The following is a 20,426-nucleotide window of genomic DNA, read 5'->3' as shown; positions in this document are numbered from 1 at the left end:
TTTAAACCCAGGACCTCCTTCCAATGAACGACCTTAAGATCAACCCAACTGTCAATGCACCCAACCAACTTTTTGTTATAGTGAGTACTTTTATATATTTTATATCTATTTTCATATATTTTCTATGTAATTATACCTATTCCGCGTCGAGTTTATTGGGTGCCGGAGCACTCCAAAATAGAACGTAGGTTCGCTACTGCCTGTTATGTATATGAATCGAATTTGTTATGTATATGTCAGCCTTGTTATGTATATGTCATCCTTGTCATACTTGTTGTGTATATGAATGGGCCTTGTTATGTATATTTCGGTCTTGTCATATACAAAGATTTCTATATATATATCGGTCTTGTCATATACAAAGATTTCTATATATATATCGGTCTTGTTATGTATATAAATCAGTAGAGAGTAAAGTAATTAAAAAAATGGGAGAGAATATAAATAATTCTAATAAGGTTGGGATTTATGTTATTTAAAAAAAAAAAAAAAGGAAAAAAACAAAGAAAATCAAACACGTAAGAAATAAGATATAAAATCAAAATTGGAACACTGTAATATGATTACAGGTTCTTGCATGCTTGGCTTGCTGGATGAAAACGAAAATGTTTAGGGAACAAAATAGTACACTATCATTTAAACACAATTTTTTCTTTAAGACCAACTTCTTTTAAAATCAAACTTCTACTTTTATTTTTTGAAAAAGAAAATTAAAAAGAATTTTTAACACAAAGCACTTTTTAAAATAAATGGATTTTACAAATTTTGGTGTAAATATTTTTTTACACCTTCATTTAAATTTAAAGCCTATTGAAGGTAAATTTTGAAATATTAATTTATTTTCTTTAAAGGATAAGCTATATATAAATAAAAAATAACACTACATTTATATTTACCTAATTAATAATGATGAACTTGTTTATCAAAAATATAAAATATTTCTACGTATTTTTTGTTTTCATCATCATTGGCCGGTTTACAATTTACATGATCTGCTTCTCTAATACAATCGAAACATTTAGCATCATACCTTAGGGAAGCAGTCACCATTATTGTTATTTGCGATAATTCTTTCTTTTGAAAATCAAGTTAAAGCGAAAACTTCTTTTTTCATCTTTTCTTTTTCATCATATTAATATTAGGAAGATCGCAACTTATAGAATTTTTATATAGTTTTTGAGCATTCAAATTTTATATTTAAAATATTGAATTAATCTAATTCAATTTAACTTTAAAAATTAATCAACTTCACTCTCATAAAGCAAAATGTGACAAGTAAAAATGAATGAATGGGGTAACAGATAGAGCTTAGGAAAGAGGGAGAAATGAGATATAAAGAAATTAGAAGAGTTTGAAGGTAGAGAGGAGTATAGGGAGAGAGGAAATTGAAGAGATGAGTATTTATTATCAAATAACAATTTGTTATAAATGTATTTACATTATAATGAATGTCTATCAAGATCTATCAAGATCTACTTTGATATCTATTAGGATTTGAAGCATCCGTCTTTTACTTAAACTAGGAGTAAATTTTCCTTATAAATAGAGGGGTTTTGTTCATTGTATTTACAATCTTATGATCTCACATTCTTCAAGAGAAGAAATAAGAATCACTCTCTCTATTCTCTCTCTACTCTTGTTCTTAATTTTTTCTTGCTTTATAACACGTTATCAGCACAAGACTCTGACAAATAAGGTGAGATTATAAATCTGAAGGATTTCAAGGTTAGTAATTCTTTATGTTATCTTTCTTTTGCTACTATTAATATAATTATTATTGAATTTGAGGAAAAATAATTGATTTGGAACCATTTATATTTTAAATTTATTTCTCAAAAATAATATTATCAAAAAGGATGATAATATGTTGGGTTCAAGTCCCATCGATTCGTGCCTAAGACGCCTTTATATGGATAAGGTGTTGAGTTTGAATCTCAATACACCATATTAATGATATTATGATGGCTAAGGTAAAATAATAGGTGTTTAATGAAAAGTCATGAAATTCGACCCATTAAATATGCTCTATTACATGAAGTGAATGTGGTAGCAATATATGATAAGTCTGAAATATGACAACTTACTTCATTCTTGAGGTGTATTTGGTAGCAGTGCATAGTATGTCTGAAAGAAGACAAGTGATTAAATGAACGAATATACGTGTGGAGGGACAATATGATAATAATCATCAAAAGTGACGATATTTTCACACGCTTATATGATTATAAGATATACTAGAGAAGAATTCTCTACATCATATGTATGCCTCGATTTGCTTCTGAAGTAGCAAAATCTTGAAAGAGGTTATAAGCTATCATAATTTGACAGGCTTAAGGCACAATTATATTCAATTCCTGGGGAATGAGAAACTTATTAATGCAAATGTGCACTTGATTGTGATTGTATCACAACTCACCTCCGAAAAAGGTTGAATAGTTTTGAAATCTACTTTTGAAGTAGTAAATCTGAAATTTATTCATATAATAGTAAATCTGAAATTTACCAAAGCAAAACCACATATCATGATAAACTTGGAGTTTACTAGATTAAAAGTTCATAAGTTGACTTGAACGATTGTGATATCCAGAAGATGTGCATACTGAGTATTGAACATATATTGAAGAATTAGAAAATTCTTCATGAACTTTAATGTTGTTTGTTCTCATGATAAGTTGGTTCGACCAACTAATTTTGGGATTGGATCCCCTAAAATCTGAAAAGAATAAAAGGTGAATAAGGCTCATTCACCTATCATGTGATATATTGAAAAGATGCATCAATAAGATGATCACACGTACATTCATGGTCAACCTACGTTTGACATTCATAAAGTTACTTGTTCAATATAAATTGAGCATAATTTTCAGATTGTACAATCAAGAAAGTTATCTTGATGATAATGGTTTGGCATTGAATGCCTTTGATAAATAGCTAAACCATCGCTAATGAGAACAAAGCTTCACGTGTTGGTCTGAAATATGATATGTTGCATACAATAACACTTTTATGCATTAGACCAATAAATTATGATTATTTTTCCCTCTCAATTGGTTCAAGATCGGGAACCAATTATTTCATTTAATAATTTTAATGTGCGGTATACGATTAATGAATATACCATAATGCACAAAGATGGATTCCTCAAAGAAGATAGAGATTGTATGTTAGTTTTCCAAACATAAAGGGGAGATTATAAGCAGTTATGAGATATGTTAGAATTGTCACCAGATCCTCATTCAAAAGATAATTCAAGTCAAATGCCGAAAGCATTTCATATTTAAGTTGCAAGTGCTGTGCTCCTATTTTGGGTTCATGAAGGACAAAGTCTATGCATGCATGAAGCGTGGTAGACCAATCGGTTCTAAATGAAATAATCCTTGAAAAGGATAAGGAGAAAATAATCATAATAGGAAGACAATGTCTACGATATAACACTTCATGAAATCTTATGTAAGGTTCATGTGCCTGAAAATAATGAAGTGATGAGATCTCAAAATATTATGTCGCATTGTGAACCGATACGAAATGATATATCATCAATATATTTGACACAATATTGACGCAATATTGTGAAAGATTACAAGGATCTAAATTCTATGTTTATTTAAGTTTGGTGACGTAGAAACATTTATCAAGTGACATAAAAGGATGCATCTTGGTAAGTATAAAACTTATTTGATTTGCAGTCCAGATATTTGAAGATGTCACTCATGAAATGTTGAATATTATCACTTGACAAAACTTATGTGAAAACTTTTAAGGATTCAAACTGCTTAAAAAATATAAAAGTTTCTGGGAAACTTATTGATAATTCTTATATTACATAAGCTTATAACTTGAAAATTATTGAAACTCTTGGAGAGTTTTCAAAAGCAATAAGATTATTTGCTAAAATGAGAAATATATCAATTTGGATTGGTTATGAAGTACCATATCTTAGTACAATTGGTGCACTCATATATCTTGTAAAATACTATTAGACCCAATATAGCCTTTCGCTCAATTTGTTAGCAAGGTATATTTCTACTCCTACTAGGAGACATCGAAATGGGATAAGATACATGAGTTTCTTTTATTCTAAAGATTGCAGTTCCGATATTACTGGTCATGCTGATGTTGGGTACTCATCTAACACGCATAAATCTCGATCTCAAACATACAATGTGTTCACATGTGGGGATACTGCCATATCTTGGAGGTATACAAAGCAGTCTATCTAGCCACTTTATCGAACCATGGTGAGATAATAGCTATTCATGAAGAAAGTCAAGAATGAGTACGATTGAGATCCATGATACATCTCATTCGAGAAAAATGTGGCGTGAAATGTGACAATGTACCCACAAATTTATACCGAAATAATGCAACATGCATAACACATCTTATGGATTCATAAAAGGAGAAAGAACGAAACACACTTCATCAAAACTTTTCTATATACATGAGCTGCAAAAGAATGGTAATATTAACGTGCAATGGATTCGTTCAAGTGACAATGTGGCTGTTTTATTCACCAAGTCCCCTTCAATTGCAACTTTCAAGAAGATGGTGTACAAGATCGGGATGCAAAGGTTTAAGGATGTTCTCATTAGGGGGAGTTAATACGCGCTGTACTCTTTTTCCCTTACGAGGTTTTGTCCCACTGGGTTTTTCTTGTAAGGTTTTTAATGAGGCAGCCGATATGCGTATTGTTAGAAATGTGTACTCTTTTTCCTTCACTAAATTTTTTATCCCACTGATTTTTTCTAGTAAGGTTTTAACGAGTCACATTATCTATCTAGCCATTTAAGGGGGAGTGTTATAAATGTATTTACATCATAGTGAATGTCTATCAAGATCTACTTTGATATCTATTAGGATTTGAAGCATCTGTCTTTTACTCAGACTAGGAGTAAATTTTTCCTATAAATAGAGGAGTTTTGTTCATTGTATTTACAATTTTATGATCTCTCATCCCTCAATAGAAGAAATAAGAATCACTCTCTTTATTCTCTTTACTCTTCTTCTTTTTCTTGTTTTATAACACAATTACTAAAAATAGCTTATCTTTTAAAGAAAGTAAATTAATATTTCAAAATTCACCTTTCATAAGTTTTAAATCTACATGAAGGTGTTAAAAATTTTATATCGATAGTGAATTTTAGTTAATATCATAACAATAACATATTCCATGCTATTTCATAAGTGACATTTTAGAAAGATGAGAGTTTGCACAGATCTTACCCCTATATTGAAAGAGACAAAGAGACTGTTTCATTAAGATCAATCCTTGGCTCTTTAACCAAACATCTCAACAACAACAACATATTCAGCGTAAATTCACTTATAAAATCTAAAAAGGCTAATAGATATGTAGATTTTATCACTACTTTATAAAAATACCCCGAGGCTATTTTCGTTAAATCCCGCCTCAAATTGTCTTTTGGCCAAACACCTATACATATAAAAGTTATAAACACAACTTCTTGTTTGTCTATATAATATCTCTCTATAGTCTCCTTTTCTTTTCTCTAATTGTTTAGTTTAACAGGAAAATGTCTTCATTATTAGGCATCTTCTTCTTCTTGTTCTTCTTTTTATTGTCGTCAAATATTTCAGCCAAAATTAGGGAGTATAAATGGAGAGTAGAGTACATGCATTGGTGTCCAGATGGAGTAGATGGTGTTGTGATGGCTATCAATGGAAACTTTCCTAGTCCAACTATTAGAGCACTTGTTGGTGACACCATTTATGTTCACTTTACCAATAACCTTCCTACTGAGGGAGTAGTCATTCATTGGCATGGAATCTCACAGGTGAATTTTGTTACCGAGCTAACACCCCCCCCGCCCAAACCCTCCCCAAAAAAAAAAAGAAATTATGTTTATTTGATGCAAGTGGCGAAGTCGGGAATTTTAGTAAGGATTTTCAATTTATATATATTATGGATATAGTAATTTTTGATGTTTATATATTTAATATAAGTTTTTGATTAAGTGTTATCAGTTGAACATCCGTTTTTTACGTCGGTTAGACCACCGATAAGCTTTTGATCATAGATTACGGAAACCAATTTTTTCCTTTAAAAATGAAAACTTTATTTATTCATAAAATTTGATCAATTTTTGAAAATCTATCTGAAAAAAGAAATTCAAATTTTAAAAACTGTTTGGGTGAAATTTTACTTCCATTCATAAAACTTTAAATTCTTTTCAAGTAGATTTCATGTCTAAACACAACTTTAAACTATTTTTCAACAAATTTCAAAAATACATTTTTTTTTTTCAAATTTTAATTAAATTTATTGCCAACCACTAGCTTAGTTTTAGTATGTGTATATTTTCAGGATTTAACTCATACACAAGTGTGGTGTAAAAAGTGTAAAAAGAATCTTACGTTTTGTGGAATTTTACTAGTTGTTACAAGTCAATTGGAACTATTCTTTTAATCAATTCATCAATCCTTATAAAAAAGTTATTGCTCGTAATTACTTCCTCCATTCTACAATAATTAAATTGCTGGAGTATTTTTTAATATTCAAAATAATTAAATTGTTCACTTTTCAAGATAGATGTTGAAAAGTTTTTCAATTTTGCCCTGCATTAATAAAATTTTTAAGGTTGAATTTCAAAAACTTGATTTTCTTGAAAATTTCTTAGTACATTAATGTGATTTAACTTTTCATTGACCATAATACTTCTTGCGTTCCAAATTGAGATGACACATTGATTAAGAAAAATAATTAATAACATGACTAGTTTACCATAATACCCCTATTAAATGATGTTTACATTTTAATTTGAAGAAAAAGTAATTAATACAAAAAGTAAAACATGAAAAAAAAAATTCTATCTCTTCTTGATTAATGAAAAAAGACAAGTAAAATAAGAAATTAAATTATGAAATTTGGGATAGATAATTTGAGACGGAGGGAGTACTTTATATCTTTCCATTTTTCCCATTCATCTACCTACCAAATTTGAAGGAAAAAAAATTGAAAGAAAGTTAAAAGATTTTAGAGTATGAATTTTGATCTTGAAAATTCGTTTGAAATAGTTCATGATACTATTATGAATGAAGATTCGGTTGAAATAATTCAAGACACGATATGAAAGTCATGAAATGGAAAATTTAGATTTAGCTTTATCTAAATTTTTAAGTTCTTTTACCTCCAAAAATTTGTTGTCAATTTTATGATTTTTAAGATCGGAATGGACCAAAAATTTGACCTCCAAAAATGTTAAACGTATCTAGAGGGAGAAATATATTTTTTTAGTAATTCTAAGAGTCTTTTTTTGATTTTGTACTAGAAATAAATAAATGAATGAATTAAATGAGTATTAAGAGTTAAATGATTATTATTAAGTTTTTGGAGTTTGAAAAGGGTAAAAATGAAAATACATGACTTATTTATATCTTTATTTTTTTTAATATGTGTGTCAAATTCCAATAATTTAATTATTGTGGAATGAAGTGAGTAATTTTTAAGTGATCTTATAGTTACTGCAAGACAAAAAAACAATGTTTTGAATGGAATTCCCAAGCAATTCCCCCCAAATTTAAGTGTTCACAAAAATTCTGTGACGAATTCCATCATAAAATTGTCATAATGTTGTGTCGTCAGATGTTAAATGAATTTTGGTGTAATTTAATCCAAAATTTAACTCAAAAGGAGAGAATTATCCGATCCATATTAAAAGTGTCCAAGACTTGTTTCATCACTAAAGTGAAATTCATTTCATTTAAAATGCCGTCCCCTACCCCCACCCGCCAAGCCCGACTCTCTCCAATGTCCAGCAGGCATGGACAATCTATTCCGGGGCCCCATTAGGACCCCTTCTATCACCAACATGAGATTCTTTTCATTCATCATCGAAACTTCTTCATCATAAATATTTCTTCATAAATTAGTATTTTTGTCGGGGTGATTGTTAGAAAATTATTGTTGTTTAGAATAGTTCATCTGTTTTTTCTCTTGCCACTAGTATACTGACATCTAGTTATGAGAAGAAGTTAGCTTTACAAAGAAACTAGCATAAGTAAAATCAAACAATAATGAAAATTCATATAGCTAATTATAACTATACTGATTTATTTACTTTTAAAAAGTTAAAATAATAGCAATGACTTTTTCTTTGACAAAGAGAATAGAAAAGTACACGGGGTCATCTTTTTTTTTCTCAACCCCCTTTCCAATTTTCCTAAAAATACTTAGACATTTGATTATAATTCTTACCATTTATGTTTTCTCATTTTGTGGTTTTGGTAAATTTCTAATTTACAGAGTGGAACACCGTGGGCTGATGGAACTGCATCAATCTCCCAATGTCCCATTAACCCTGGAGAAACATTCCTCTACAAGTTTCAAGTTGACAAGGTATAATTTTATACTACACCTCTAGTCCATATTATTTGTCATTTTCGTAAATTGAATTTATTTCAAAATATTTGAATTTTTTTTAAGGAAACATTTATAGTAGTATGTTTTTTTTTTTTTTTTAAATTCTAATCCCCCAATGTTTAAATTAGTGAAATGTTAATTAAGTGAAACATGCATTTAAGAAAGAGATATAAGAGTAGTGTAGGTAAATATAAACTAGTTATTCATGGTATTTCTGAGCGAAGCCAACTCCAATTATTAGTGATTCAGAATAAAATATTTACAGATACTTATAGATATATATACGAAGGGATCGGAGTCTTGAAGCAATGATAAAGTTGTTTGAATGTGATTTATAGGTCACGAGTTCGAGCTGTGATAACAACCGCTTGAGTTAAAATTATTAAATTCACGCGAACCACCTGATTTTGTAAATTCACTTTTGTTTCTAAAGGCCAGCAAGCACCTTAAAAGATAGATAAAATAAGCAGAAGATTATAGATAACTAATGTATTTGTCCGCACTTCATGCGAATTTAAACAAATTAAAATATGGTTGAAGATATAGTAATTTAGTATCATAATGTTATGTACAAATTATTTGCAAAAAAAATTGTGAGAAACACTCTAGTTGAATAGGAAACACCAATTTGAACCTATGTATGTGAATTTGAATAAGAAAGTCAAAAATAAATTTAATGAAGAAAAAGGTTACGTTATAAGTATTAAACATCTAATTCCATTTATATGATGGAGAAAAATTTAAGAATGTTTCATAAAATATAAATAAATGTTAAAGATAAAAAATGTATCATGATTAACAATTAAGTCATTACTCTTGAAAGATCGTTTTAACATTCTATTTTGCTTTCACCGAAAGAAGTCGCTTTGCTGCCTTCGCATTCCGTTACTTTCAATACCGACGAAAACTTTAAAATAGGATTTTTTTTTACTAAGTACCTTATTAATAATAGTTTTGAACTCTGAATTTGACTATTACTACTGAATTTGTAAGTGTTAAATTGGTATAATTTAATTAGTTAGTAGATAATGATGTTATATATTATTTAGTGAAATGAAGGAAAACATTCAAAAAATAAATAAAATGATCTTTTAGGCCATAAAGAGGTTGTACGTCACCTTATATATATAGATGTTTTTATATATGTTCATAAGTATTTAACTTTATGTTGTAGTACTTTCATAACTTTCATTGACATGCTTTAAAATCTTTAAAAATTTTTTTTAAAAAGAAACAAAAAAATTAAAGAAATATCAAATTGAACTCGTTTGCTGCAAATTCATAAAATCAAATGAAATGAACTTTTTTTTTCTTTTATCTTAAATACACGATGATAGAAAATTATTATTGAGAGGATTATTACAATGACCATAAAAAATTATTATTAAGAGTATTAATAAAGAGAAGAGAAAAGGATTGAGTGTAATTAAGAGGATTAACAAAGTGGTCCTTTGAATTTGTGACATAACACAAAATAAATAGAATAAAATTTCACAAGATCAAATTTTTTAAAAGTAATAAAAGAGGAAAAAAGTGAAAAAATATAAAATTTTGATCAATTAACTGCACATTGCCCTCTAATAGATCACAATTATATTCAAATAGAGATAGCATATTTAAAAAGTAATACTTATATAATATAAATATGTTTTATATTAGCAATAAAATAATCTGTGTATAGAAAGTGCAACATTTTGTAATAAAATCTTGTTCTTGAAAAGTACATAGATATATTCGAAGAAATAACTAATTGACAATACTAAAATAAACAACAATAAGTGCGTGTGTGTATATATATATATATATATTATTTACAAATCATTCAAAAAAAAATTACATTTCAAAACTAATTTGATCATTTCTCTCGATGAATTAAACTTTCTTCTTCATCTTGACAATAAACTGATATGATACTAATTTGACGAGCTCTCTTTTGAAGAATCTTATTCTCAGTGTTGATAAAATTGTGTTTGGTTAGAAAATTATTTGATCAAATGTTTGCAAGCGATGTTTTCTCTTGAAACTCCATGATTTTCGGTTACTTACAAAGTGAACAACATGATTTACTTCTTAAGTTTTTTTATGACATATTAGCTGTTGGGGTAAAATCAAATGAAAAAGAAAGTAGGTAGGAAAATGAAAATAAGGGAGATAAAGATATATTAATAATAATAAAAAAGAAATGGAAATGAGTATCCACAATTCTATAGATGAATGTTAGTTATAGATTTGTTAAGTTATAAGAATAGGTAAAACAAAGTTGAGAAGACATGCTATTAAGTAAGAATATAAATAGATGGAGGTTTTTTTGTAAATCATGAAATACAATTATATGTAATAAATATGATAGAATCTTTTAATCATTAAACAAATCAATTAATATAAAAAGTACAAAAAAAAAAAAATTAAAAAAATTAAAAAAAAAGATAAATAAAAATAAAGGCCACAAAGAGATGTCACATTATTTTTTTCTATGAACTCCCTTTGTATTAGATATAGATGCTTCGATTTTTAAGGGATGCACACGAGTCAAAGACCATACATCCAAAAGTCAAAATCACCATCAAATTATACGTTATCCACTTTTGCAATATGAACACAATATCTATCCATTTTTTTTTTGCAAAATATTTATTTAATTTCATTTAAAAAAAATATATGTGTGGTTCATTATATGACAGGCAGGGACATATTTCTACCATGGACACTATGGAATGCAAAGATCAGCAGGATTATATGGTTCACTCATAGTGGAAGATGAAAAAGAACCATTCCATTATGATGGAGAATTCAATCTTTTACTTAGTGATTGGTGGCACAAAAGTTCCAATGAACAACAAATTGACCTCTCTTCTAAGCCTTTTCGTTGGATTGGTGAACCACAGGTACATCTACTCACTTTTGGAATCTTGTTTAAAAAATAATTGACGCTTTTTCTTATTTTCTCCCAAGATGTTCAGTATCGATTAATCTAAATTTGCGTATTATAAAGTTCATTTCTAAGGACGGCGCTCCGGACATGATCTTTTCCATGGCCAAAACTCGAATTCGAGACCTCTAGTTAAAATAGAGTGATCCGATCCCAATCATCCCACCACAACTTATTCGTTGTTCAATATTTATATTGGATCTCCATTAATCCGAATTAACATATTGTAGAGCCCATTTCTGACTTTATGCTCTCAATAAGTTTTTTTTATCATATTCAGAATTCGAACGCAAGACTTTTAATTAAACATGGAGGGATCTCACTTATCTCATCACAACTCACTAAATGTTCAATATTTATATTGGAACTCTGTGAATCTGAATTTGTGTATTGTAGACTCCATTTTTGGGGCAACACTCCTGTCAAGATATTTTTCATGTCCAAAACTAGTACTCAAAATCTTTGATTAAAGGTGGAAGGACACTACTCATAAAAGTTAAAACTGAAAAGGCAATTCGATGCACTAAATCTCCCGCTATGCGTAGAATCTGGGAAAGGACCCCACCAAAAAGAAATTATGTAATTTTTATATATGAAAATTACACATCAAAAAAGAAAAGACAATATTTAATCCACGCAAGTTTACACTGAAAATCAAACATAGTAATTAGCAATTAATATCCAATTTTCTTAAAAATGATTTTTTTTTTCTTTTTTGTAATTGTGAAATTAAACCAGAGTTTATTGATGAATGGAAGAGGCCAATTCAATTGCTCTCTTGCGGCGCAATTTAGCAAATTAGGAGTTCCTCAGTGCAAGTTAAGAGGTGATGAGCAGTACGCACCGCAGATTCTTCATGTGCATCCAAACAAGACCTATAGGCTTAGAGTGGCCAGCAGCACAGCATTGTCTTCACTTAATTTGGCAATTGGGGTAAGGCACAAACTTAATGTTTCCACTTTTTAAAAAGTTATTATTCGTTGCAATCCTAAAGTAATTTCATGAGTCAATTCTCGTTTTCTTCTTTTACGAAGATGATGTTAGAATCAGTTTGTATATATTTCAAATAATTAGGAGTAAATTTTTTTTTAGTGTTATCTGAACATAAATAATGACTTTTATATAATATTGAAAGAGTCTCCTTTTTTTTCGTTAGAGTTTTAGCTTTGAAGTTTAATAGCGTGGGTATAGAGTTGTTGAAAGTTGAGACTATATTATTAGAAGTTAGAGTTGGTGGTTATCACTCCTCTATTTTGAAGGTAAAATTAAAGGTGAATCTGATTTATATTGAAATGTTGATATTCATCGAATAAGTATATGTGAAATTGTAAGCCAACTTATATGCACTTCAATCAGTTTATTTTTTCGATTAGGAGCTTTGGAAGTGGAGGTTAAACAATGTAGGAAATAGAGTTGTTGAAAATTGAAAGCACATATTAGAGTTTAGAGTAGGTGATAGTAAAAAATTGAATCTATTTTACGATTGAAATGTCAATTCATTCGTTAAATAAGCTGGATAAAAGTGCAAGTCAACTTAAGTGCATGCTCTTCAATCAATTTCTTTTAGTAGGAGCTTTTGAAAGGGAAGTTAAATAGCGTAGCGGATAGAGTTGTTGAAAATGAGACCACATTATTAAGGTTTAGAGTTGGTAGTTATTCCTCTATTTCTAAGGTAAAAAGTTGAATTTGCTGTACGATTGAAATGCTGATTTAATCGTTGAATAAGTTATGATAAAAGTGCGAGTTAAATGCCTGATAGTTCAATCATTTTTTTTAATTGGTAGCTTTTGAAGTGGCGGTGAAATAGTGTAGGAGATTGAGTTGTTGAAAACTGAGATCACATTATTAACTTTTAAAATGGATAGTTATTGTCCAATTTATATTTTTTCTCTATTTAGGAGCTTTTGGAGTGGAGACTAGATAACATAGGAGATAGATTTGTTGAAAACTAAAATCATATTATTGGCGTTTAGAGTGGATAGTTACTCCTCTATTTGTAAGGTAAAAAAATTCATTTTGCGATTGAAAAATTGTTTCATATGCAGAATAGATAATGAAAGTAATGTCGTGTCAATCTGTGTGCATTTCAATTTATTAGAAGCTTTAAGTGGAGATCAAATAGAGTAGGAGATATAAAATTGTTGAAAATCGAGGCTACATTTTGAAGGTAAAAAAATGAATTCATTTTATTTCGATAAGAGCCAATACTTTTTTTTTTTTTTTGAACAATGCTTCTCACAAAAATTCCAAATCATTGAAGAGGAGCCAAAAATGATTGTTTTTTGCCCCTTCCCTTGAAGGCTTTTGGTGTTGTGACTATCACTGGTAAGTTGCGTCGGATCAATATCAAGATTAATAAATTACAAAAGCAATTAAGTCAACGACTATTTGTTGTGAATCTACTGATTCAAAAGTTTGAATCTATTCCACTACAAATAACCGAATATACTACTGTCGAATCTTTAGCTGCTTTTATCATTATGACTTTCACCGTCACAGTATGTGATCTCAACAGTTGAGACTTTCTAATCTTTTTTGTTTATGTAGAATTAGGGTGAGTGAATCTGTTCTTTTTTCATGAAGATATGTGACCAACTAATGAAATTAGTTGACTCCTTATTCTTGTTTGAAATTGAATAAAATTACAAGTCAACATTAAAATTTAAAATTTGGACCACTTTTTGAGTTGGTACTTTCATAAGATCAATCACACAAATCTTCTTTGTATCATCTCAGTCTTGAGATAAGGGGTAACATTTTAAAAAGAGAATTTGATAGATACACATTATTGGTGCAAAGTTGAAAACTACATAGCTTTAAGAAAGTTGAGTAGTTCAAATAGGGACCTATGTGTTTAGGGTGGACAAAGTTTGAGCCACTTCGAAAATAGAGCATTTTAGATTATGATTGGACTTTGAATTTCGCTTTAAAGTCTATGAATTTCAAATTTAGAATTATGGATTTTCGGATGTTCTAAATTCCAACATTTCATGTGTCTTATATTCAACGCTATTCATATAGTATTTGTCTATGACTAAGAAGTTCAATTTCTAAAGGTTCAATGTGAAACTTTATGACATGGACGACAAGATGGTCTCAATTCTTGTCAACTTTAGAAAGGTATGCATTCCAAGAAGAAACTATTAGGTGAATTGAGATTGTTAATGTTATAGCCAACTGTAAAGACTCAAAAAGCAAAATTGAAAATTCAAAATATCCAAAACCATACTTAAAAGTACCAATCCAATCCAAACTTATTTGGGTTGAATTTATATAGTAATTTCTTAAACTTGAAACTGAAAATTCAAACCAAACTTTTCATATACAATATGAATGACCCGACCCCCAAACGTTTCCACCAAATAAAAGTTTGAGAAAGTAAATTCTTAAAGTGATAAAAACAAAAAAATTACACCATTTAATTAGGAGTCATTTTTTCTTTATCATTATGATACTTCAATTGTTTTTAAAAGCATTTTAAACTTAAAATATGGTTTATATGCTTTTTGCATTTACATATATTTGTCAATGGGACGGTTCAGTCCATTATTTTTTAAAACTTATACCATTTCAAATTTTTGAGTATTTTATAATGTATACCAAAATTACATTTTTTAAAACCATCTCATTCGTATCGGTTTCTCTTCGACATCAGTACAATTCAGTTAATTTTTGATTTTTAAACTTTTGAAATATCACCTCAAAGTACACCATTATTAAAATAATTCTTTATTACTGAAAAAAATTAACTCAATAAAATCCACAGACGGAAAAACACATTTTGTAGTTTTAGTTCTTCTAATGTATGTTAACTATCAAGAAGCATTTAGTAACACAAACATGAAGGCATCATCGTGACGTGAAACTTGAAAACACCAACAGCTTCTTTATATCTGTAAACTAACTTGCATGCATCAATGCTACACCAATAACTTGAATAACCTATACATATGCTTCTGATGACAACCGATTGCCTATCTTTGCAAATAACTAACTAAGGATAACCGTTTAAGTTTTCCAACATCATTAAACATAATTCAACTGAAAATTAAAAGGGAGAATAGAGAATATGGAAGTACATACGTGAGTAGCAAGTGTCTTCTCAAAGAAGCACTTCAATTCTTCACCAAGAAGCTAAGAACGTAAAACCTTGCTCTTGTATTGTTTGATCTCAATATTTCAATACGAGTGTTAACATAGGTTTCTCTATATTGCTTGACGGAGTGTCTATTTTAGAATCCTTTTAATTTTAAAACCTAATTAATTAAAGGCCACAGGTCCAAAATTGTCCAGTCAGTGGCCTAGGACCTAGGTTATATTTATATTATTAATATATACAATATATTTACATACATCTAAAATTATTTGGTTCGATTTAGATTTTTTTTTGTTTTTTCTTTTTATAAACTAAAAAGACCATTCCATTGTTCGGGACGCTTATACACTTAAATAAAAGTCAATGATTTTATTGACAAAATAATGTAAATCGATTCGGTACGGGTAGGTTTGGTCGTTTCGATCGATTCTTCATATATATATATATATATATATATATTTTTTATTATATTTTTTATTAAATATTTATTTTTTTTTTTTTTGACATTCCTGCCTTAGTGCTCAAATTCCCTAACTTATTTGCGACAGAAGCATCATTATTATCTTTTGTGTAGAGGATGTAATACTTGCATTAAGCAAATATATACTTGATATTTTACATTTTTCCACGTAAATTAGCTAGGAAGTTCGATTAATTCAGATCTCCAAACCCCAAAAAATTGACTTTTGGGGAGAGAGGTATAAGTGGATGTAATTAGCAAATATTACTTAATAGGTTACATGATACCAAAAACCTTTTAAAAAGATCTTTACAATGTCGATATATAAACATTAAATTTTGTTAATTAACCATAGGTAGATGATAAAAGTTTATGGATAAACATATATAATTCATTTATTAATTTGATGTGAATGACATATATAAGCACATTACTGGTCTGCAACTATTTCCCTCGAAAATGAATTTAATTTGCCTCCCTCCATAAGTAGAAATAGCACGTTTGGTCACTTTTTGCTTTTGGGCTTATCATTTTAAAATAGACGTTGTCCTCAAATTTTAAATTCTATAAGCGTCACTATATTATTTTTCAAAAGTTTCATTTATGAATTTTGAGACAATGACAATGGTTATTTTTCTTTAATTGGGATATTTATGATACTTTTCTCCTTTTGCAAAAAACGTACTTAAGAAATATAGACATTTATGAAACTTTTCTCGTTGCAGAGTACTTAAGTAATCTAGTACTTCTAAATTCTTATACTACTTGGGATCATTCTAGGGATGGTTATCAACAATATGTCCAGGTTGGCCAAACTTATTATATACCAACATTGGTCAATACAAAATCTATACACTGATTATAAATATATACACACAAAACCTATATATTTGCTGTCTATTTTATAAACTAGGTCATTTCAAAGACATTGAAGTGTAATTATTTATTGATTTTGTGTCTATATAGGGTCACAAAATGGTGGTGGTTGAAGCGGATGGAAACTATATTCAACCATTTTCAGTGAAAAATATGGACATTTATTCAGGTGAAAGCTATTCAATTCTCTTCAACACTGATCAAGATCCTTCAAATAATTACTGGATTTCAATAAATGTAAGAGGAAGAGAACCAAAAACACCACAAGGACTCACTATATTGAACTACATTCCTCATTTTGCTTCAAAAATCCCAAATTCACCACCACCTTTGCCACCTCTTTGGAATGATTATAAATATAGCAAAGCCTTCTCTAACAAAATTTTTGGCTTGAATGGGTGGTCTCCTAAGTCCCCAACTCGACAAAATCGTCGTATTTTGCTTCTCAACACACAAAACAGGTACTTTCTTTAATGGTATTTGACTAAACATGATATTTAAAAAGATTTAATAGATGTTATTAAATTATCAAGAAAACTATATAGTATCCTGTGGGACCTACATGTTTAAAAAAGCTTTTCATATTACGTTTTACTCGTATATCAAGATATTTATATGTAAGTGCCCTTGAAAATCATTGCCAATGATATAAGTTAAATTTGAAAGATAACTATAATTAATCGTCCATAAAAAAAGGAACCAGTAACCTAGAAAATTAAGTAATTTACAAGCTTATAAATCTTGTATTAGTTATTAGTTAGTTGAGTTTAAAGTATATATATGCATATACAAGATAAAAATAACTTACATATATATTAATTAAATTACTTATAAGGTATTTACAAATAAATTTCTATAATAAATTAAGTACAATCATTAGTTGGTAAAAATGGCAATTGATCTGTTATTATAAGTTAAACAATATTGATAATGTACAAAGCCTTTACATCTCTACATTATCATCAATATATATAACTTAAATTAAAACATTTATAATATATCCCTTGATAAGTGATGATAACACTTGGATCCAAGAACTTTATTTGTTATGTTACTATATTAAATTATGTGATTATGTCATGCATCTTAATTTTTAAATTATTAGAGATGTTATAAGATGTATTACTCATTTATTCATTTATGTTTGTTACAACAGGATTGAAGGTTACATTAGATGGGCAATCAACAACGTTTCCTTAGTCTTTCCTACTACACCCTACTTAGGCTCCATCAAATATGGTATAAACAATGCATTTGACACTAAATCTCCACCAAACACCTTCTCAAAAAACTATAACATTATGAAACCACCAATAAACCCTAATTCAACATATGGAAATGGCATTTACATGTTGAAATTCAATACCACTGTTGACGTTATCCTCCAAAATGCAAATGTCTTAGCTGAAAATGAAAGTGAAATTCATCCCTGGCATTTACATGGACATAATTTTTGGGTTTTAGGATATGGTGATGGAAAGTTTGTTCCAAAAAATGTTGAGAAATTCAACTTGAAGAATCCACCATTGAGAAATACTGTTGTAGTTTTTCCTTATGGATGGACAGCAGTAAGATTTGTGGCAAATAATCCAGGGGTATGGGCCTTTCATTGTCATATTGAGCCACATTTGCATTTGGGCATGGGAGTTGTCTTTGCTGAAGGTGTTCATCTTGTTAAGAATGTACCTAATGAAGCACTCACTTGTGGTTTGAGAGGCAAAATGTTGGTGAAAAACAAGCATAAATAGATGTAGTAAATATTAATTTGTCGTCATAACACTGACTTTTCTTGTGGTTTGTAATATTACGGTTACCTTTTCATGGATAATGATTTTTTTGAATTTAAGTTCATAAGAAATTTGAGTTATATACTAGACTTCCAGATATTTAGTTCAAATGGACATTATGGATTAATTGTTTAAGTTCAATAAATATGAATTTAATTAATGGCTAAATTTTATTGGCCTACGTGTTCATTCTGCTAAGTTCTAGATATCATCTTATTCAAGAGATCCGATTTAGTGTTACGTGTCAAATATAAAAATTAAACCTTTAAATAATATAATTATAACAATAACAAAAATAAACAAACGAATAATAATAATTTTTACGTATATCCACAAATTTTTGGAGATCTAGTAATTCAGAGGCGAACCCAGGATTTGAAGTTTGTGGGTGCACCAGTGTTGTCAAAGACGCGCATAAGCCTCAAAGTAAGACTCAAAATGTGTTGAGCGCTCACCTCGCTTAATGTGCAGCTTAGATTCTAATTTTTGTTACATACTTTGAGGAGACGAACACTAAACAATTGATATTTCACTTTATAAAAAAAAAAAATTTTTTTTTTGTTCATATATTTGTCATTCATGCTTATATTATTAGTCTTGGACTAGACATATATTTATATCTTTTCTACCTTTATGTCTTTTTTCGTTAAATCTCACGCTTTATTTGTACTTTGTGCTTAAACAAAATAGACCTTGAAGCTTTTTTATGCTTATTGCTTTTGATAATATTGTGGAGCACCAATATTATCTTAAGATGTTAAAAAAACTTTCGGTGTCGATTAAGGAATATTATCATATTCAATTGATCGCTAAAGACATGAACAATACTGGAAAAATAAATATATAAAACAAATAAGAGTTTTAAGCTAATAACTTTACTTTTTTGTAATATGAAGTTTACTTTTAATATTTTTAAACAATCAATGGTAGCTCAAATGTCAAGGAGGGTTCCCTTACGGACTGGTCGCGAGTTCAAATCCCCTTTTCAGCAATTTTATTGTTCTTTAAATTTGATATATTGAAAATAAAAACTAAGGTGTTGTGTGATTCAGGAATCAATCCCTGGTCGCATGGATGGAAGGGCTGGCTTCAATCAACATACCAGGTGTACTACCATTCATCTTAGAGTGCACTATTAGCTCTATCCCAATTTCTCAAATATAGACACAATTTTTTTTGTGCACCCCACCTATACACGTGGTCTGCCCTGTCCAGTATTGACTGAGATTTCTACTTTTCTCATTAAAAAGATATGACTATAAGCATTTCCCATTAGTGAATAAAAAACCTCTAAAAGCATATAAATAGAATCGTAGAACTCTTGATAGGTGGAGGTTCTGAGCTCTCCTGATACACGTTAACTAACGTACGCCAATCACGGGAAGGTGACCAAAGAACATGATCCTGATGGAAAGTTCTACGGCAGGCTTGCGAGTGAAGAGTGCACATCCAACTTTTTCTAGGAAATCTCAAGCGAGTGAGGTCTTTCCAGCTAAACCTCATGAAGCAGTAACAACTTTTGATCAATAGATCGGTTCGAGAAGTAAGAACCAGACGACTTTGTCAATACCAGTTAAACCTTCCACTCGGACGAAAGCTAAAGCTCAAGAATAAACACAACATATCTCTGGAGCTAGTTCAAAATTATCATGGGTGGATGAGATGGATTAAGTTGATGACCAACTGAATAAGAGTGTATATGTGGAAGGAGCTGAGAAAGGGCAGGCTGTAAAGATACATTTAATTAGGCAAAATTGCGACATATCAAAACTTGCTAATTTTGGTTTTAAACTAGATAAGCTGATAAAGGAAGTTCAATTGGATGATATTATCTCTGAGTTAGATTATTGGTAAAATGCGATTGTCTGCTATGTGCTGGGATCTCATCCTTCTTTTGC

General features: G+C 29.4%; 1 protein-coding gene across 1 annotated transcript; it reads left to right on the top strand.

Annotated features, from left to right (window-relative positions):
• Positions 1-5,412: 5,412 nt before the first annotated feature.
• LOC107875512 (L-ascorbate oxidase) lies at positions 5,413-18,610 on the top strand. The gene is made up of 6 exons (XM_047394817.1): positions 5,413-5,795; positions 8,264-8,356; positions 11,062-11,265; positions 12,048-12,242; positions 16,832-17,202; positions 17,898-18,610. The coding sequence occupies exons 1-6, from the start codon at positions 5,535-5,537 to the stop codon at positions 18,487-18,489; spliced, it is 1,716 nt and encodes a 571-aa protein (XP_047250773.1). The 5' UTR covers positions 5,413-5,534; the 3' UTR covers positions 18,490-18,610.
• The last annotated feature ends 1,816 nt before the right edge of the window (positions 18,611-20,426 follow it).

The sequence above is a fragment of the Capsicum annuum genome, chromosome 1 (assembly GCF_002878395.1).
Source record: "Capsicum annuum cultivar UCD-10X-F1 chromosome 1, UCD10Xv1.1, whole genome shotgun sequence".
Taxonomy (NCBI): Eukaryota; Viridiplantae; Streptophyta; class Magnoliopsida; order Solanales; family Solanaceae; genus Capsicum; species Capsicum annuum.
The sequence above is the reverse complement of the archived record's forward strand: the minus strand, read 5'-3'. Positions and strand labels throughout refer to the sequence as shown.

What these genes read in the sequence shown, in the direction of transcription:
- LOC107875512 (XM_047394817.1), top strand. Translation starts at nt 5,535, where the DNA reads ATGTCTTCATTATTAGGCATCTTCTTCTTCTTGTTCTTCTTTTTATTG. An exon ending in CACTTAATTTGGCAATTGGG is followed by an intron (nt 12,243 to 16,831) that starts GTAAGGCACAAA and finishes GTGTCTATATAG; the next exon opens with GGTCACAAAATGGTGGTGGT. An exon ending in CTTCTCAACACACAAAACAG is followed by an intron (nt 17,203 to 17,897) that starts GTACTTTCTTTA and finishes TTGTTACAACAG; the next exon opens with GATTGAAGGTTACATTAGAT.